Here is a 21,249-nt window from a genome sequence, read left to right as displayed (position 1 = left end):
TTCTTCTCAACCTCTCAAATTTTGTGAATGTCTTTTCTTTTTAGAGAAACGATAAAAAAAATTGATGGAAGACTTGTGCTATAAAGGTTGAAGTTTCTCGTTAAAGTACTCACTTGAAAGAGGTTTAAGTCGACACCACGTGAGAAGCACTCGTGAGTCATTAATTAATTAGTCGTTCGAAGTTTGCTTGCTTTTGAACGAGTGTGTGTTATGAGAGAAAGAGAGAGTCAGTGAAGTAATTTGAGCGATCCTAGCTAGTAGAGAGAAACATAGAAATTTCAACAAGTGTCAGTGGAATGTTTTGGAAGGGATTCTCTAGTGAGACGTAGGAGATTTCAGTTTGAATCCCCAATTCTAGTTGTCGTTGTTCTTTATGTTTTAAGGTTATTCGTTTAAATACATCTATGAAACACTTTCATAATATATTTTTATTTTTATTTTTAACAACGAAATTTAAAGCCGAAATCCCTAATTTTCATGGGTCCAGAGTTCACATGTGATCCATCTCTTCTGGATTCAACACAGAATATTGGCCTAAAGCATACTTAAATTATATGGCCCACTTCTTTATTCAGGTTTTGTTCCTGAACAAACAATAGTTTATGTACTTGAACAAGCTTCCTATCATGCATCTAAAAAAACTCCCATATACATACCCGAACCAAATGTTTTCTAACACATTTCTTATGCATTAATTGAACAAAACTATACTATCAAAGCTTCAAAGGTGCGCCAAAATAGTATTTCTGAATAAGTAATCTTGCCATTTGAGCATGTTTACTCTGGTTGTTGAGATCTATATCAATTACATGCACGAGGTGATTATCTTGTCGTTTCATTTTTTATAAACTTGTCATAAAACTCCTTGTGAATTTAACTGCTCGTTTCAGGTTTTTTAGTCTAGTCATAGAACTCTTCAAAATTCATAATAAATAGATTTGGGAGATGTTCATACACACCAAAAATGTTTTTTTATAAAAGTAATCCAAAATTGTGATTGATATTTGCATTGGTAAAGGTGTAGAGGTACACTTAACTTTGTTTTGCAGTGAACTGGAAGTCAGCGTATCGAGTGAGGTGATGATTCCACGAGTTGGGCCGTAGATAACAAGCCCACGAAAGATTTAAGATTATCCATTGAAAACTCCGTATTTTGTAGAAACCGTTAGATTCGATCTGTGTTAGTGTGTTATCTTCTTTTCATGTATGTTTCATACAAATAGATATATTAAGTTTCTTGTAGCATAACGTCTATATATATTTAACAACATATGGCCATTGGCCAAGATATTAGATATACACAAAAACAATAAATTTATATAACAAACAATTAATGCCGTTATATTCGATAAATAATTTATCATTTTGGTTAAAACTTCTATAAATATCTATATAACATATAAATTTAGTAGATGTGTTCTTTTTGCTAGAAACTTGTTTAAGAAAAAACAGAAACCATAAACCAAACTTCAAGTAACTAGAATCAATAGTAGCAATAGAAGCAAGCAAGTTCAAGTAACTTCAAGTAGGTAGAATCAATACGAACTTAAATGGCCTGCGGGCTGCGGCCATTTGCAAATATGTATGCTACTCACCCGCTTATTTCATACATTTAATCGGTTTTTATATATATATATTTTACAGCTGGGGGATGAAAACACAGAAATGGGAGATGTATTATGATTGTGATTATTTTTAGGAACATATTAAATGTGTTACAGCTGTTTATGATAACTCCTCAAACCCTCCACGTATTCTTGTTATAACATAAAGTCTAAATTTTCTTAACATTAAAACCAAAAAACAAAAGTCTATTTTTTAAAATAAAAATTACTTTCTTTTAGTAGTTTTTTTTATTTAAACTAATATATTACTTGGCCCAATAGTGCGATAGATTTTTCTCCCCTAGATATACCGTATGTAAGCTCTATAAAATTCAGATTAAATTTAAAATTGGGTAAAATATTACCTTTGATTGTTTTTCAACTTGAGAGCACTAAAACTTAAAGAATATGTACTAAATACAAATTTTAATTCCTTATTTGTAAAACTATGGATAATAAAATTGTAAATGAGTTATATCTGTTGCCAAATGTACTTTTTGAATTAATTTCACAAAAGTTTTCAACAATATTATTCTTTTTGGTAAACCCTATTTTTATGATATCGAACTATTATAGTTTAAATTACACTATTTATTATCGATTTTGTTACCACATGTTTTAATTAGCCAAACTTTGCCAAAATGTTGTAAGCCTATAATTTGAAAATGACAGATACTGCGAAAGAGGATTTTTTCAGAAACCAACACCCTTATCTATATGTAAATATCAATTATCTTAATATATATCAGTTTGAGCACAAATACTACGTTCATGGTCTCCATAATTCAAACTATAAGAAATCGTTGTCAGAAAAAAAAACATGTTATATTGCTATTATAGTTAACGTATGTAGATGTCGTTTGTGCCAATCGGGTTCTCTGTTTCCTAAAATTGACAAAACCTCGACTCTTTTCCATTTTATCATTGTTATTTTAGTGAAGAGTTTGAATCTATATGGTACACGACTTACTTTTAACAAAAGAATTTTAGAAAAAAAAGAAAGACATTTGTTATTTTCCTTCGAAACAAAAAACATATCATGAGCATTAAGTTATATAATACTTGAACATCACGCAGGATGTCTTTATTTTCCTAGGGTCTACAATCATACAAGTCGTTGGACTAATTATTGGCAAATATTTATTCAAATAGACTATTTTCAATTATTTGTTTACCGGTAACTATTAATGTCCCAATATATTTTCTTACTATACGAAGCTAATTCATCATCTTTACCATTTTAGATTCTATCAAACATAATTAACTATGACATATTTTGCCATGCAATCAGCACAACAATTTCCTTCCATTCGTTAAAATGTAAATGGCACAAGTTCCTTAATCTTTGCTCCCAAGTTCTGATTGCCTTGATGTTAATGTGCAACTTCAAATGTTCTTTGTCATCATAATGTAGCTCTATATCCACATTGATTGCATTGCCCAAATCATCGTGTCGCACTCATACTCTTCTGGAGTTAGTCTCCCCTGCTTCTTGCCCATTCAGAATCACCATTCACAATCTTGCCCATCCCACCCTCTTTGTCACATATTTAATGAACATCAATAAAACATTATATATAGTTTTAATATATTATAAGTAGCACTTGTTATATGATAGGCTAGCTGATCATCATTTTTGAAAAATACCTTGTTCATCCATTTCATATATTTAGTTTTACTATAAAATGTTATTGAATTTTCTGTTACTTGTTAATGCTACTTTTTGTTTTATCAGGATTAAAAATCCAACGTTAGCTAGATTCCTATAATTATTTGATAAACACGATCATCTACATTCTAACGTTATCCTTTTCCATTTAATTTTACATTTTGTTTCAAAACAACAAAACAACTTTGTACACCCATTGCTTTATTTTTTAAAATTTAACGTTACATTATATTTATTAAAAAAACTGAAACTTTTATACATATGCAAATTTTTTTGAAAGTTTTCATAAAATAATTTTCTAGTTTTCTTCTATCTTTTTAGCATTGACACCCAATGCTAAGTGAAGAAGTAAAATAAAAATTGGTATGATCTTTTTTAGGGAATAAAATCCGATATCCAAAAGCTGCATAAAAAGTAGAAATAAAATATAGATATGATAAAGTCGGTAGATCTGACGGCTACAATAATTTATAACCAGAACCTACCAAAATTTATGGCCACTAGCTTCAAGAGCTCATGCTCTATAAATACGATGCCGTCTCATAAAAGGTAACTTACATTGTCCTGTCTTGCAAGCAAATTAAGATCATAAAAAGGTTTAGAGCTTTTCTAACAAACGTCAAAGCAAATCATCATCGGAGCAATCTTCAAATCATCATGATAACAGTAGCCATCGCAGCCGAGTTGCTTGAAGAATATACGGCGGCGCTCACACGCATCACCGCCACACTCCTCCCTCCACCACCTACAAGTCACCGTCGAAGTGTCCGAGCTCCTACTAGCGGCCGAGCTGACTCTTCCTTGCCTCGTAACGATAACAACTCATCATCATGCGCTCCAAATTACACCGCTTTTCTCTTAAATTTCTGAGTATTTTTTTAATAGACGAAGAGATTTTCGAATTTTCTTTGTCTTGACTGTAATAATGTTTGTGTTATTCAATTGGAACTTTCTATTTATTTTCGATATTATTTCATTGATGTTTTTCTACAGTAATCATTAGAAAACTGAAACATGAAAGCATATAATAAGTTTTATTTCATTAAACTAATATATATATAAGAGAGTTTAACGATTCATATATCATTCATGATATAGATAACGAAAGAAACATTGTGGATAAGTATGAAGATATATTCAAAGGACATATAAAAATTACATAATAAATCATTTTTAAAGTTAAAAAAGCAAAAATATGGATATCTCATTTCTTTTCGTAGTTTTGTATATTTTCAGTCATTTTGGTTTATTTTTCTTTTGTTAGATGATTGATATTATCCAGCATGATCATATGAAAAAGGTAATTAGTTTAAAATAAGAAGTGTGTACGATGTTCAATGAAAGTCGTCACGCAAACTCAAAATGATAATTTTGGTATTGAGAGATTAAAAATATATTGATTGTGTGTTTTGGGGGGACCCTAACTAAAGATGCCCATTTTGTTTTCATGTAACGATGTAAGGGTTATTATTGAGATTTTTTTCTTTAGGGATTTGTATCTTGTGAAAAAGGAAACCGACATGATGAGAAGGGGACCGAATCACATGACAGTTCATTTAGAAACAAGAGTATTTATAATAAATGACTATAGATTTGAAAAGAATTACAAATTAACTTTGAGTCACAGTATTTTGTCGGAAACATATTAGAGAACACGTGTAATTACGTAAATGTCCTTTGTAACATGTTATTTTTCCGAAATACATGCGATAACATAATATGCTTTTTTTATCTTGTTATTTTCTCTTATTACATAGTATTTATAAAAAGCACATGGTATTTTTTGAAAAAAACATTCTATTCCGTTTAATATCTTTTTTTATCATGATATTTTGTAGTAATACACGTTTTTTTATTAAGATCTCACTTGATTTCTTTAAAAATATATTCTTATTTTTTAGTAATACATGGTTTTTACTAAAATCACATATAATTTTTTTTTTAAGATTCTGTTCATGTAAAATAATTTTATAATAATGTTTTTTCTTAAAAATTCATAACGTTTTTTGAAATATCATGTTTTTAAACTAAATATAACATGTGAAATTTTAATGTTACATGCTATTTTAAAAAATTACACGGATGTGTTTCGTTTACTGTTCATCTTACAACAAATGAAGGGTAGCTTTATTATTTCCTTTCTTCCGACAACGTGGGTTCATGGTTATTTTGTAACAAAAAACTTTCTCTCTGCTAATTTCTTAATTTGTATGTTTTATTTGGTTATCTACTAATATTACCCTAAAAATAAAGGGTACAGACGCAGAGACAAGGGAAGATTACTGTGACGAACTGAAAAATAAATATGTTATATTTCATTTTATTTGTATAAATTAAAATATATTTAGTATACCGATTATAATTTATCCGTGACTGTATCTTCGCAACAATATTCTTTTTTATTGGTCATTTTTAAAAATATTCTTTTTTTTTTATAACAAAATGATCAAGGAAAATATGTAAAAAATTTGTAATTCGTGAAAAAATTCCTTTACAAATTACAAAAGTTTTAAAATATTACAAATTTTTCAGTTTGTAATGATATGTTCCTGTCAAATAATTTGTCATTTTGTTAAATAAATATATTATTTGCATTTTTAATTGTTTAATATCATTTTTATAGTTAACTACCTGGCACCGTAGTAAACTAGCAACATTTGTCAGTCACATTCAAAAAGAGTTCAACAAGTATAATTTCTTTGATGAAGAAAATAAAACAACTATAATTCATCCGTGACCGTCACGAGTGTGAGAAGCTTGCTGCTGGGCTGAATCTGCCTGGTTATTTGTATCCTTATTGAATTCATGATCAAGAACATATATATATATATATATATATATATATATATATATATATATATATCGACATTGTTGTATTTGTGTAAAATTAGTTTCTCCAACATTATTTGTCCGTTCTTCACTTATAATGTCAATCAGTTGTTGACAACCTCTTTCATTTATATAAACAGATTGACGGTCAATATTCACCTATCCAAAATTTAATTATTACGCTTCTTTTTTTGTTACAGAAAATAATTGTGTTGATTGGTGTGACACCTCGTACACAAGTATGAGGTTTATGCAGTTGATGTGACTTGTTTATTGATTAGACACACACATTTATGGGATCATTACTCTTTCATCTACTTCACGTATGTACATTTTCTTGGATGCAATAGCGAACGCATGCATCTCGTCAAAAAAATCATTCAACCAATAACAAAATGGAGAATACAAAATAGTCAAACTAATAAAAAAAAATGATGATAACATGATCAACACTCTACCTAACAATATGTCAATATACATATCCAATAGCATGCATCATCTATGCATGATTGTTAAAGTGATATGAAAAAATGTAGACTTTTTATTATACAAGAAACTAGAAATCACATTGGAAAAGGAGTTACCTAATCACAACAATTCTTTTGGCCTAATCTCGATCCCTTGAACGATGATTCCGCCTTTCCAACCGCCTTCTCTAGTCTCCAATACGCTCATTTCGATCTCCTCATCATCAAAACCAACATAATATTCACCAAGTTCAATCTCCAACCACCCATCTTCTCTAGACTCTTGTGTTCCTGACTTAAGAAAAACTCTTCTATTGTTATAAACTTCAGTTCTTGTAGAACGAAAGCTAACCTCCAAAGGCAGAGACTCAAATCCAAAGGATCCCATTTCTTGTTCTTTGAAAACAAGGTAAGCACTGTAATTAGTGGCTTTGGAGAGAAGGGATGTGCTTATTTTACCTCGGATTTCAAACCAACATACCATTAGAAGCCCTGCAACTTCCTCAAATCTGTTACAAACTAACCAAAATCAACAATAAGAACTTTTGATTAGAAGAGGCAAAAGATGGAGATGAAATTTATTAACCTCGAGTCCGGAATCGAAACCCATATCCAGAATTCAGGACTATCAACCCAAACAATATCTAGTTTCCTTGCAGATAACATCCAACATTTCTTCCCGCTTCTCTTTTCCATCCAAAAGCTCTACATTTTCTGACCAAATAACACTTCTATAATTTTTGTTCAATTATTTGGTTGCATGCATCGTCCATATCACATTCCTCTCAAACAATAAATTTCTAGAATATATTTATCTAAAAAACATGGTAGTTAACCTAGTAGTTTAATTATGGGTCGTGTCACCATTCGAATTCAAACCCGCATAATGCATATTATTGAGCAACAAAAAGAACATGGGATAGTGTAAAATTACCGTTCTTCCATCCTCGATGAGAAGAGGGGATTCACAAAAACGTAGGAAGAGCTGCTTGTTGGAAAATCTAGATAAAGAATTATCGATATACATACGATAATCTGATGGAAGAAATCTCTCCCAAGTGGTATTGGAATCCGCCGCGGAGCGAAGCAATTTAGAGACAGCAGAGATACGGCATGCGTCGAAGGGGCTGGTGAAAGAAATCATGGTGGCGATGCATTCCTCTGGTAAATCAAGAAAATTCATCTCCATTGTAATAAGTTGAAAACGTAGATATGGTTATAATGCGTGTGGAACAATCGTTTAGAAACTTTTAGTCTATTTATTAACGCCTCTAGATCACCTGAAAAAGAGGTAAAACCTTTCTTTTTTCTGTTACCGCAAAAAAGTAAATATTCATTTGGATTTTGATGGAGTTAGATATTTATTTATTTCGATTTTTTAGCCGCACATAGAGTTAGATGTAGGTTTAATTAGTGCATTATAATTGGAATAGTATCAACTAGTCTTATTCAAAATTATATATTATTATGTCAAAACATAATTAAGCCATCTACAGGATTTTGGAAACAAAAATACATTGAACCCATAAACCATTTCTCGTTTTCAAATATTTGGGTTCGCTTCCGATTAAAGTAGGTCTATAATCTATTGGCAATATCTTTGATAAGATCATCATGACACTATTTTCCTTCTTTCATAAGTTCCTTGCAACAAGAATCCGAGACGCTTCCATTTCAAAAAACTTGAGCAGTTATATCCAACTTACATTTGGCCTGATCTTAACAATACATTTGATTCCATAATGTATTTGTTTCACTTAATTCCACAGCAAATGATCGAACGTGTTCACTCGCGGTAACAAAGATGACAACAATAAAAACCATAGACATATTAAGTTTCCCCATTTTGATTTTTTTTTTTTTTTTGCTAAGAATGTAAATATTTCATTAAAAATGAAAATATTTAGGAATTACATGAGTAAATCCTATAATTTGGTTCCATGGCAAAAAAGAATAAAAAACATGGAAGCAAATAACAATCGATCCATCGATATCACAAAAGCAATTACACTTTCGGAATCAATGAAGCGATAAACCGATTCTGAAGTTTTTCTAGATGACACCTCGAGGAAGAAGTTACAAGTTGTCAAACGACCATGACCGTTTCATCAAAACCAAAAGGATTGGAAGCCTTTCACCGGTAGCCCGAGAAAACTGAGCCGTCAACGGTATAGAACATAAAGCACTCGATCACCAACTCCACCCGCGTCGCGTGAGAGTGACTCTTTGAACTATCCATGAGCTCTCTCAGAGCGGAACCACACGAACCAAAGAAAACGAAAGCGCTAGCTCACTCTACCAAGCTCATTCCCCGAGGTCGGCTAGCACAGAGCAAAATCTAACTAAACAAAACAACGCTCACTATCTGAATGGCCTTACTAGCTCCTCCAAACATTTTGAAATATTTAGTAGTCTTTGTTAAGGGAGGGATAAAAGGAAATTTCGTTTATGTTGTTTTATCAAATGTAAAATACTAACTGTGTTTATAAATATGAATGGTACTTTAATTAAAACGAAACATTTCTTTATACACTCGTATCACCTAGTCTCTTACTCAACTAGCCACACCAGCTCCCACAAATATTGCTCCAACCAAAACTGATGTCTCATTCATCCAAAAAGTCTGCTCTAATACAATCTGCATCTATAAAGGATGGAAATGGTTCTACCATTGTCCAAACTTTACCTGATGTACATATGGTAATTATTTCTAACCCTTTTGTTGGAGTTGGAGATCCGGTTTAACTGGTTTGGTTTACAAACTTGGCTACAAAGTTGCGTGAAGAGGAAGTTGGCGTTAAATCAGGAATGTATATCAGAGTTACTCCATAAAATCTGTTGTTAATATTGTTTCTATATTTTCTGTAAGATACGATATCGTGATAGCACAGAGATTGTGTTCTCTAAAAGCTATATATGTACATGTAATCATTCATAATAAACAAGAACAAACTCTTGAAACTCTGTTTATTTCATGGTATCAGATCTTGAGAAATCAATTTTGATTTTCTTTTGAAACGAAGAGTGACGATGGCAGCGAACCCGAACCCGAACCCGACAGTGGAGGTGAGAAGAAACAATATTAACAATACAGATTTTATGGAGTAACTCTGATATACATTCCTGATTTAACGCCAACTTCCTCTTCACGCAACTTTGTAGCCAAGTTTGTAAACCAAACCAGTTAAACCGGATCTCCAACTCCAACACCTTTTTCTCTTTTTGGAAGCTTGTTAAGATGTGTCAGAAAATTTTGTTGTGTGCATCATGGAGAATGAAAATATATATAATGATGGGACAAAATTGATACAATATGGGAATAAGTGAGTCACATTTGGATCTAGAAACCTTGCAATATGAGGAGGAATCTGTCACGAGTTCCCGTGTGGGAAGGCTTCTAAAGACAACCCAAAAGATCCAAGACAATTGGATTACGGTTGGAAGAGGGGGTCGTGGTGGCCGTGGACTTTTCAATTTGTAAAGCTCCTAGACATTCGACTCTTTCTCCTTTCTCTTTTTCTACTATGTTTGTTAGCTTATAAGAAGACTAGATTAAGGTTTTGCGTAACTCTCTCACTACTTTCAAACTTTATGAATTAATTGTCATAGCTTGTTATGGTTGCTTACTTTTAACTGAAAACCTTTTATCAGAAAAAAAAAACAGGTCGGAAATTATCTAAAATTCAATGACAAAGTGGTACATAACCCCCAACATTAGTTGAGCCAAACCACATAATAAGAATATGTAACTCAATTGCGATGTTAGCATAACATGGTAGCCAAGGTTGGATCCTTATAGCCCAATTCTGAAAAGAATATATATACCATCATACTTCAATATATCATAATTGGTATACAGCGAATAGCAAAGCCAAGGAATATTCAAAAAAAAGCCAAGGACTATACAATCATGTACTTTTGCGCTTCATTGTCGTCTTTGTCACAAAGACTTTGTGTGCCACTACCACTAATTACGCAACCTTTTTCACTGGTTAGTGAATACCATAAATTCTTGCGGTTGAACACAATATCTCTACAAATATTAACAGTCAATTTAGCCTCTGATTTCACGAATTAGCAATTGCTCGAGTCATATTTGCATGTAAGGAACAAACCTCGAGGTTGAACTCCCGCTTTCTTTTTTCACATTTTAAAATATAAGCGATTGTTTTAGGTTTTTTTTTTTTTTTTTTTTTTAAAATTAAAAGGAGAGTGTTCGAGGGCTTGCAAGCAATGTCTAATGGGTTTTCGCAAGAAAGAGAGGCTGTAAGGTTGTAACCAAAACGAAGGAAAGGAAGACTGTTCTATAATGAAAAGAGAACCAAAAAAAAAGAAAGACATGATGTGTAAATAGCTAGAGAGTGATAGGTACCATGTAAGTATCATAAGTGGCTTGGTTTTGTTAGAATTAATCTCACCGGCCTATAGAAGAAAAGGAGAACACAAATAGAAGAAAAGATTAATAAGAAGGACTCTCAGGTTTCTAATGTACTTGAAATGAAGCGTACACGGAGCAATTAAGAAAAGGATTTAAAGAAAGACATTTGAGAAGCACACATGACTGAATTAGTGAGCATGTGAAATTTGGCAGAGGAGTAATATGCAATTAGTAAATTTACATTTATATTTTGGTTAAATTAGCAACGTAACTTAGCATTTCATTAGTTTTCCTTTTTCTGGTTTTAAGAAACGTTCTTAGAAGAATATTAGCTATACGAAATTTCGTATGTTTGAAATGCACTTGGGCCTAAACGAATAAGGTGGCTTGGAGTCAACTCATACGGTTTGCTCAGGGAGTTCTTCGCTAACTTTTCATTGTGTGGCTTGCTCTAAACACTAGATTGTCTACATGTAATCGTATAAGAGTGCGGAAAAAAAAAGGCTGTGTTTTTGTAGAGAGCGTAACAAAACTAAAGATCACTTATTTTGTACATGTCGACCTTACTCTTACACCACTTGGCTTGCCCTTATCGGAGAATTTCTTGGCTCGACACTTATCTGGACTAGATTTGGGAAAGGGTAAAACTTCCAGACCTGGGTTCGATCCTCCCTGAAAACAAAAATCACATTTGTTTGGGAAGTCTGTCAGTTGGGCTTTGGCCCAATTGGTTTACCTGGTAGTCAGAAATGCAGGCGGCCTGACTACCCCCTGGCATTAGTCGGAAAGCATCCAAACTCGGGACAGACAGTGTGGTGGTCCTTCGGGAAGAAGTCTACTCTGAAGTACTTCGGTGCGTTTCTACCGGAGCTGACCGGATCAGCCGATAGGGTTTATCAAAAAAAAAAAAAAAAAAAAAAAACAAACAAACTTATCTGGACTGGTTGGATACGGTTGCACATCTTACCTTGGCAAATTATCCTCTTCTAGATATCATTCTCATCCGTATGTGTTTCTAAACCATCATATATTTCGTACGTAAGGAAAGGAATACTTGAAGGCAGCTGCAGAGAGAAAAAAAAGAAAAAAAAAAAAAAAAAAAGGCACCACAGGGCTGGCTTGACTTGGGCCAGCTAGTCCAAACATACACGAAGGCTTCGTCGCTAGTTCGGGATGATAAACTGCAAGTAATTAATTGTTTTTTTTTAATTGTAACATATTGTAATTAACAAATATACCAAATTACAATTACATTATGGCACATCTGACTAGATGAAATGAATAATATTCTCTTTTCTCTTCTTGTTGAGTATATAAGATTTATAGTGCGCCAACTCAACTGGTGGTGTTTTTAGAGAAATACAACAAGTTGAATAAAAGATTACTATTTTACACTATAACTCGTCGAAATTGTTGTCCCAAAAAAAAAAAAAAAAAAAAAAACTCGTCGAAAAAGAATTATGTTCATTATGCTAAAAAAAGAGATAAAAAGAAATGTTCATCTACTATAAATTGGAGAGAAATGAATATATTGGAAAAGTTTCTTCTAGTTTCCACCTCACATTCAATAAATTTTCATTGATCTTCATTTAGTTTTTTTTTTTTTTCATGTTTACCATTTCCCTTTATGATTAAGTTCTAACATGTTTTATGTTTAAAATAAATAAAAAAAACAATTTTTAACATATGTTTCGTTCCTATCATGTTTAACGTGTTAATCTTGTTTAACATAATGACCAAAAGTAATTTAAATATTTATGAACTGTAGCATGAAGATAAGAACACAAATTTTCCCAAAAACGCAGTAAAAATTTGAAAATATTAAATGATCAAACGAAAGAAAAAGCGTGAATAATCTATGTTCTGTCAATAATTGAGATAAAATATTTTAGCAAAAGCATAACTAAGATAATACAAGAACATGCTACATCTTATGTTGTCGGGCGGGAATCTAGGGTTTCATAAGAAATAAATGAGGAATACTATTTATTTTTTTCAAAACGTATTCAAATCATTAGTAATCACCAATCTTGAAAAATACAGTCAAAATTGAACATCGTCGTGATTTATTTTTTAAGAGTGATGTTTTTATATGATTGTGTAGGGTTTTAAATATGTGCGTTGGTTAGAATAAACAGTCCAAGATTAGGCATCAACTGTTTTTTTAATAGGCATCAACTGTTTCACCATAACATGTTAAGATTACGATTTTAGATTAAAACAAAAAAGGAATCTGGTTTTGATTTTTAGTTTACTGAGTTCTGCATATTGCGTTTCAAAAGAGTTAAATTGTGTGGATAGTAAGATGATCCATGATATTAATATTAATTATAAAAAAATATTCATATTTATTTCTAAATATAGATATTTTGAATTTTTATATCCAATTAACTAACTTTTGAAAACTGACTCGATAGAAACAATTATATTTAATAAATTTGAAAGCATTTTTTTTTTACAGAACTAAAAAAAAACGCGGTCATAAGACATGTTATGTTAATACTCGTGGTCCTTACCAAACAAAAAATACTCGTGGTTTGATGACCTTGATACGTGGCAAACAGCAAAATATATGCGTTGTGGGAAAATTAGAGCGGACTAACCCAATTAACACTTAATTATTAAAGAGAAAATTTTGTTTTTTTTTGTTTTTTGAAAATACAGTACTTATTCATGTTTTCAAAATAATATACTTAAGACCTAATTATTGTATATTAATTCTTATTCTTATTTTTTTCATTTGGATAGTTTAGAAACTATAGAAGAATAAAAATAATAATCAAAATAAAAAAATAATATGCCTTATCTAATTTATTATGAAGATCCTTAACAAATTTTGTTTTAAATCCAAACTAGCCAAACTGGACGAAACAAAGTTTGATTGGATCGGTTAAAGTTCTGTTTAGTAATATAAATCGTTCGATTGAAAAGTAAAAATAGTTTGGTTATTCGTTCAGCTTAGATTTAAACCAAAAGTCGAATGCAAACTATTAGTGTTTTCTTAAACTAAACCCTAAGTCTAGATTTTTTCTCCAAATAGCCTCCTTCCTTGCTCGATCTTCTTAATCCCATCACATATATTTTGGTTTTGATCTCTTCATATAATTAGTTGATTTATTTCCACGATCCTACATTCCTACTAAACAAAAAGTATTGCTTTGAACATTTTGAAAATGTAAAATGGTAGAGTAATAGATATGTGATTATTAGTGAAAACACGTTTTATTTGAATGACCGGGAACCTTTCAAACAAACCCCATTGGTGAGTCTTTAGAAATTCTACTTTCGTCTTGATTGAAGTTGTGTGTATGTTAAATAATATATTTGAAAACACTTGATTTATGTTAAATTACGGACTTAAACGTGATATGTTGTAATTGGTCTTATTTTATAACGCGATGGGAATAAACCGTTTGAATAATTCCAGTCTAAGTTTGTTTAGTCACGAGACTCACGACTATCATCCAATTATTTAAACAAAAGTCATCAAAAGGCAACCGGTTCAGTCAAAATTAGGATTACTTAATAATTAACAAAAACTATGCGCAAGATTCCATTGGTACGCGTGTGCCCTAGCTATGTCTCTCTATATAAGAGGAAATGGATGCATTAAAATTTCTCACAATCCTCTAAACACCTTCACTCTTTCAGTCTCAAATAAACGTACAATCTATAAATAAAATTTTAAAGAAGTAACGACCAAGAAAATGGCAATTAAGCTAATTGCACTAGTAATCACAATTTGTGTAGCATCATGGGATAGTGCACAAGGAAGATCTTTAAGATTTTCTACGACTCCTCTAAATCGATATAGCTTTCCTCCTCATTTTGATTTTGGTGTTGCTTCTTCTGCTTATCAGGTTTGTTTGTAATGTACTATTGTTTTTCCTCTTTTTTTTTTTTTATAATTAGTAATGTACTAATGTTACTAATTATAACATTGAGTTTCACAAGTGTAACTTTAAATTTTATTTTATTTGGGTTAAAGGCTTTAGTTAAAACCATATTGAGTTATAACGTACGTATACAAAATGCAGTATGAAGGTGCAGTAGAAGAAGGAGGGAGGAGTCCGAGTATATGGGACAATTTCACACATGCATTCCCAGGTACACTTTTTTATTCATCCACGTTGTTAATTAACTTTTTTTTTTATTAATATATCTATCAACAGTTTTCTATAATTGCACGTAACATTTTAAATATTTTTTTCAGAAAGGACAAACATGGATAATGGAGATGTTGCTGTAGACTTTTATCATCGTTATAAGGTTTGTGCATGGAATTTTATTTAATATATATTTTGGCTTTGTAAGTGACTATGGTTTAGTTGAAATGAAAAAAATACCTACTTATCAGCATCTTTGCTCATTTAAACGTGACGTAACTGTGATATATTATCTTAACAAATGGGTGGGACATATCTGAATAATCAAAGCTTTAAGTAATGTTTCTCTTGTTTTCTAATGGCAACAACTTATGTATTGACAGGACGACATCAAACTAATAAAGGAAATGAATATGGATAGTTTCAGATTTTCCCTGTCCTGGTCAAGAATACTACCAAGTAAGTATACAGTTTAAGATCTTTCTTTTATAGATGGAACTTGCTTTTTTTTGTTTTAACCTTTTCTGATAAGAAATGCTTTCTATCTTTCCATTTTTTTTTAATTATCAGGTGGAAAATTAAGCGATGGGGTAAATAAAGAAGGTGTTCAATTCTACAAGAATCTTATAGATGAACTTATCAAGAATGGTCAGCATCGACCATATGCTTAATTAGTTAATTATAATGCCACCTATTAAATTTTACACGTCAACTCTTTGATTTAACATTTTCAAAGAGAATTCACATAATTATAGATAAATAAAATAAATAAACTCCTTGATCTAAAGTGAATTGTTAAATATTGTGTCTGAAATGTTTCTCATCACACTATTTTTAAACATACTTGCAGGTATCAAACCTTTTGTAACAATTTATCATTGGGATATTCCTCAAGCTCTTGATGACGAGTATGGTAGCTTTTTAAGTCCTCGAATCATGTAAGCAAAAATCTTAGATCATACATGATATGCATACCATGTATCAGTTTTTTAAAAATTGTTCTTTTGACATTTTTTTTATGTGGTTTCATGCAGAGATGATTTTAGAAACTTCGCCAGATTTTGTTTCCAAGAGTTTGGAGACAAGGTCAGTATGTGGACAACCTTCAACGAGCCATATGTTTATAGTGTTTCGGGTTATGACGCGGGCAATAAGGCAATTGGTCGATGTTCAAAATGGGTAAACAGTTTGTGTATTGCTGGTGATTCGGGCACAGAACCTTATTTAGTCTCTCACAACCTTCTTCTTGCTCACGCTGCTGCCGTCGAAGAGTTCAGGAAATGTGACAAGGTAAATAAGAATAACTATGTTATCCTAAAATATATATAATTACTTTCAATTTTCAAGATTTTTTAACACAACAAAAAAAAAAATGGATTGGTTCGTGTCATTTTATCTATTATAAAGGATTTGAAAGCAAAAAAGTAACATTTTGATTTATGATATTTTTAAAACAGATTTCACAAGATGCTAAGATAGGCATAGTGTTGTCCCCTTATTGGTTTGAGCCTTATGACATTGATTCCGAATCTGATAAAGAAGCAGTTGAACGAGCTCTTGTTTTCAATATTGGTTGGTAAGTTGTGATATATATGATCCATTTCGTGTTATTAAATCAATATCTAAAGTTAGAAAAAAAAATTATTATCTAATTTTCTTTATTTTACAATAATATCTAGGCATCTCAGCCCTTTAGTATTTGGAGACTACCCTGAAACGATTAAGACAACAGCTGGAAATAGATTGCCTTCTTTCACCAAAGAGCAATCTATGATGTTACAAAATTCATTTGATTTTATCGGAATAAATTACTACACGGCACGATTTGTCGCTCACGATCTTCACGTCGATCTTTCCCGACCTCGCTTCACGACTGACCAACACCTCCAATACAAATGTAAGTACCATGACCGAGTTATGTAACTTTTATTTGGCTGTCCTTAAAAAAAAAACTTTTCTTTTGTTTTCTAGCATTAAGAAAATACTAATGAACCTACACCTAATGACATTACATTTATCACTCTTTTTTAGTGACAAATCGTAGCGGCGACCACATCTCATCAGAATCGGTATGCACTTTTCGCACAAATTATTATTCCTACTTTCTTTAAAAATTATTAGTATATTAAACAATGCTTAACCATAAATAATTTTCTTCATTTTTCCTTCATTTTCAGGATGGGACAAAAATTCTCTGGTCATATCCGGAAGGCCTACGAAAGCTTCTTAACTATATCAAAAATAAATATAACAATCCAACTATTTACATAACTGAAAACGGTAAGAACGTTAGAAACATAATCTTGAACATGTCAATAATGTCTAACTTATCATCAATAGATGTTTTATCTATTCTCTTTATTTAATATATGTAACCACGTAAAAATGTATAGGTTTCGATGACTACGAAAATGGATCAGTGACACGTGAAGAGATAATAGAAGACACAAAGAGAATAGAGTACCACCAAAACCATCTTCAACAACTCCAGAAAGCGATCACGTAAGACTATTTCACTATATATGAAAAATAAAATTGATTAGTATATGATTGATTGATAAAATTCGAGGAAAATTGATTTATTTTATGTAAACGAATATGCAGTGAGGATGGGTGTAACGTGAAAGGCTATTTCACATGGTCATTGTTGGATAATTTTGAATGGGAACATGGATATGCAGTGAGATTTGGTTTGTACTACGTTGACTATAAAAATGGTCTATCACGACATGCTAAAAACTCAGCCAAGTGGTTCAAACATTTCCTTCAGAGATCTGGAAAACCAATGCCCTTGGATCTGTTTAAGAGTGTCAAGAATTGGTGGTCTGCAATACCGATGATTTAAACTCATATGGTGGGGGAAATTAAATAACTGATTCTTTATTTAATTTTGATAAAAATTACGGGATAAGATTAAGAATTTTTTAATATTTAGAAATACCATATACATTTGTGTATATTTGTGTATTGTTAAGTTTCCTTTTTTCTTAAGGTCTTTTGACCTAATTCTTGTAGTATCTATATACATGTAATTTTTTGGTCAAAATAATTTTGTACTTTATTTTTTGGTACTATCTATGTATAATTTTTCTTCTCATGAATAAAAAATCATGATTCCATTTTAAAAATTGAGCATTAACCCAGTGCACATTTTGGCTTGCAATTGTTGGGACTAGGTAACACATACATAGAAAAACAATTACAAAACACCCTACCCTTATATTATGGTTAAGTTTTCATCTTTATAATTTGAGGATTTTATATGCGTGATTGTCTTAGGGGAGGCATAAAAATTCTTGTGTAGTGTTTTTGTCATCTGAAATATATTTAAAGGGATGAAACATACTTCAGCTGGAAAGATAAATATTCCAGAAAACTAAACCAACAGAAAATGTTAGATAATAACTTTAAAGAGAGAGATAAGTTTGGAAAAAACTACAAAACTGCTAAAGCTAAGTTTTTACTTATTAAATCTTAAACATATTCATCGATTTTTCAACGAAAAAAATAATTGTTTTGATGTCTATGGAACCAAAAACCTCACCAAAAACTTTCAATCTTCACGTACTCGCTTGATGTTTGGTAGACTCTTAAAACTAAAACTTATGCTTACTTGCTCTGATTTGATAAGCGTCTTGACTCTTGAGGTTTAGAAACCATCTATTATTCAGCAATATTGTTATAGTTTATAATTTTTTTGAACAAAAATACTAACTTTGTAGATATGAAATATTTATTGTGATACATTAGTTACTTTTTAAACGCTTTTATTTTCTATTAACTACTGACAAATTTTAGTTGTTTCATAAAATTGTTAATAAACCATGAGAAACGTTACAAGCAACTATTAAACATGGAATGATCTTTGTTCACTTGGAAAGCAAGCGAGTGAGAGAAGACAATTTACTGATACAAATATTCTTATCTCATATGATCTTTTCCTTGTCCGGTAGAAGACAATTTCTTTGTTGCCTCTTTTTCTTTGTCCGGATAGTCCCACTGGCGATATTTTATTTTTTTTGGGTGATTTTTCTATTGTGGTCCCATCCCTGTATATAAGTTATGATTTTCATGCAAACAAAATTTTAAGAAAATAGTGTAGTCGTGCAACAGTTCGAGGGTCATTCACCTATTTGTATTTTAGTAAAGTGTGAAAATTATATAAATTCTTAGTTTTAGAATTTATATTTATATAAGCAAATCTATTTGTGTTTTAATCATATTTTTAATATGGAAGATGTAAGCTTTTGTTAAGCTTTATAAGTTAACTACTAAAAGCAAAACGAGTTAATTAATGCAAATAACACCATGATAATATAAAAATGTTTAAAATTTTACTTAGACCAAGTAAACGGTCAATAAACTAATTTGAAAAGGGACCAAGAAAATCTATGTATATTTGGTAGATTTGATATACCTAAGGTCAAGTAGAATTTGGGAGTGAATGGGTAAATTTTTTCAAAGGGAGAAAAAAGGAGAGATTTGGGAATTTTCAACATTAGAGCCCACAAGAAATAAGATTATTTTTAATCAAATGGTTTTTTCTCGAAGAAAAATATATTTAACCTAAGAAAAATGATTCAAAAAAAAAAATCAAATTTGGGGAATCAGAATGGTAAACAAAAAAAAGCATCTTCAATCAAAGAAACATTTATTGTACTATACTAGTTACTTTTCGGTCAAAAAAATATCTTCCTCTTTTTTTTTTTTTAGCAGCAAAGAAATATCTTAAAGAACCATATCCTTTGATCAAAAAAAAAAAAAAAAAAAAAGAACCATATCCTTATCTCATGTGAGTTTTTTTTGTTTTTTTTTTGTCAAAGAATCTCATGTGAGTTTCTTTGTCCGTGTGAGGCAATTTCCTTGTCAACACTCAGGAGTTTCATTTTTTCTGTGTATCTTCTATTGGATGAAGCATGTTTAATGATCATTCAAGCTCTGATTCAAGACACATGATGTAAAATTGTTTTTTTTTGGACAGATATAAAAAGTCTTCATTAAAAGAAATATTTTCAGTATTAAAAATTTAAAATGTGCCGTCAACCCAGCATAATAGAGATTGACTAATGACTATTCTACTGGACGACCTTGCATGGAAAGTGGGAGACTTGTGCCCACAATTATCTATATCCAAAATGATTACTTATTATTGACTGTCTATTGTACCTTTTTTGACGACCGTGTATACTGTATATGCATCAATATTAACGCTGCTAAGATACGATTTACATGGAACTCTTATGTATCGATTGGCATCAATATTTACCCATGGAAACGAGAAACATAATGACTTACAGTTAGCTTAATTTTGATTAAAGTCTTCAAGTCCTTCGAAATTTCTAAATCATTATGGCAAAAAAAAATGTAGAAATTTAAAATATGGTAGTTTGTAAAACAAATCTTAGCTAGTGACCAATCATAAATTCAAATAAAATAGTTTGGACAATTTTATCATATGATTTAAACACGCAATTTCATTTTAATTCCACTTTACTATTTAGCATATCAAATGATTAAAAAAATTAAAATTAAAATGGCGTCTTTAATTTAAACCTTTTTTTTTGTTTTTTAGCTATCTGTCATTTACTAACAGAAACTTACCAAATTCCCATTTAATCATAAGAAACTACAATTGACCCAATGACCATGTAATGCATAGATGGTCACAGGAAAATGAGTATAATAGACTTAAGACTGACGTCCTCTTTTACACATCATCTTTACCTGTTCTTTCTCTTTTTTTTTTTTGATTCTCCTATATGTTTAAAACGTTTATCCTTTATTTTATCCTGAACTCGATGTCAAATAAAATATTTTAGCTTTGATCTTTTTATATAAATTGAATTATCTCCACGATTCTACTAAATAATATATTTTTCTTTTTGCATATATTTTGGTTAATTTTGCAATATTTGGTTTAGCTTTTTGAATATATTTTCGTTTATTTTTTTAGAACGAACACACAAAAATTTTGAGTGAGAATACATCCTTCTATTACAAATTAAAACATCTGAATGATATCTATTTTAATCATTAACATAACATGTTAGTCTATTAAGAAACCATAGAATAAAACGATATCATTTTAAAGTTACCCACATAACATTTTATTTTAAACAACAATGAATAGATAATATTTTTTTGTTAGTGGTAATTAGAACATAACATTTCATCACACGTTTTATTATGTTGAATA

General features: G+C 30.9%; 4 protein-coding genes, 1 long non-coding RNA gene, 1 other non-coding gene and 1 pseudogene across 7 annotated transcripts; 4 read left to right on the top strand and 3 right to left on the bottom strand.

Moving 5' to 3' along the window:
• Positions 1-130: 130 nt before the first annotated feature.
• On the bottom strand, positions 131-378 carry AT5G03765. The gene has a single exon (NR_142708.1). It is a non-coding gene; the product is annotated as an other RNA (long non-coding RNA).
• A 195-nt stretch (positions 379-573) lies between these two features.
• Positions 574-1,133, top strand: AT5G00465. Its single transcript, NR_144155.1, has 2 exons — positions 574-818; positions 1,050-1,133. It is a non-coding gene; the product is annotated as an uncharacterized misc_RNA (transcript).
• Positions 1,134-3,805: 2,672 nt separating this feature from the next.
• Positions 3,806-3,826, top strand: AT5G24575 (uncharacterized protein; the record flags this gene model as incomplete). Its single annotated transcript, NM_001349602.1, has 1 exon — positions 3,806-3,826. One exon carries the CDS (start codon positions 3,806-3,808, stop codon positions 3,824-3,826), a length of 21 nt encoding a protein of 6 aa, NP_001336531.1.
• AT5G24570 (uncharacterized protein) lies at positions 3,825-4,276 on the top strand. Its single transcript, NM_122365.2, has one exon. It carries the CDS (start codon positions 3,931-3,933, stop codon positions 4,141-4,143), a length of 213 nt encoding a protein of 70 aa, NP_568448.1. The 5' UTR covers positions 3,825-3,930; the 3' UTR covers positions 4,144-4,276.
• Positions 4,277-6,470: 2,194 nt separating this feature from the next.
• On the bottom strand, positions 6,471-7,752 carry PP2-B12 (phloem protein 2-B12; the record flags this gene model as incomplete). Its single annotated transcript, NM_001343880.1, has 4 exons — positions 6,471-6,860; positions 7,029-7,078; positions 7,156-7,274; positions 7,504-7,752. The coding sequence occupies 4 exons, from the start codon at positions 7,750-7,752 to the stop codon at positions 6,691-6,693; spliced, it is 588 nt and encodes a 195-aa protein (NP_001318638.1). The 3' UTR covers positions 6,471-6,690.
• Positions 7,753-8,059: 307 nt separating this feature from the next.
• AT5G24557 lies at positions 8,060-8,414 on the bottom strand (annotated as a pseudogene). The gene has a single exon.
• A 6,240-nt stretch (positions 8,415-14,654) lies between these two features.
• Positions 14,655-17,898, top strand: BGLU32 (beta glucosidase 32; the record flags this gene model as incomplete). Its single annotated transcript, NM_122363.2, has 13 exons — positions 14,655-14,807; positions 14,985-15,054; positions 15,161-15,216; positions 15,437-15,512; positions 15,624-15,701; positions 15,904-15,991; positions 16,088-16,343; positions 16,511-16,629; positions 16,733-16,950; positions 17,085-17,122; positions 17,231-17,333; positions 17,447-17,555; positions 17,658-17,898. The coding sequence occupies 13 exons, from the start codon at positions 14,655-14,657 to the stop codon at positions 17,896-17,898; spliced, it is 1,605 nt and encodes a 534-aa protein (NP_197843.2).
• Between the last annotated feature and the right edge of the window lie 3,351 nt (positions 17,899-21,249).

This window comes from Arabidopsis thaliana, chromosome 5 (assembly GCF_000001735.4).
Source record: "Arabidopsis thaliana chromosome 5, partial sequence".
Taxonomy (NCBI): Eukaryota; Viridiplantae; Streptophyta; class Magnoliopsida; order Brassicales; family Brassicaceae; genus Arabidopsis; species Arabidopsis thaliana.
The sequence above is the reverse complement of the archived record's forward strand: the minus strand, read 5'-3'. Positions and strand labels throughout refer to the sequence as shown.

Bases quoted from the DNA above. Each gene is read 5' to 3' on its own strand.
- AT5G24570 (NM_122365.2), top strand. From the start codon at position 3,931: ATGATAACAGTAGCCATCGCAGCCGAGTTGCTTGAAGAATATACGGCG.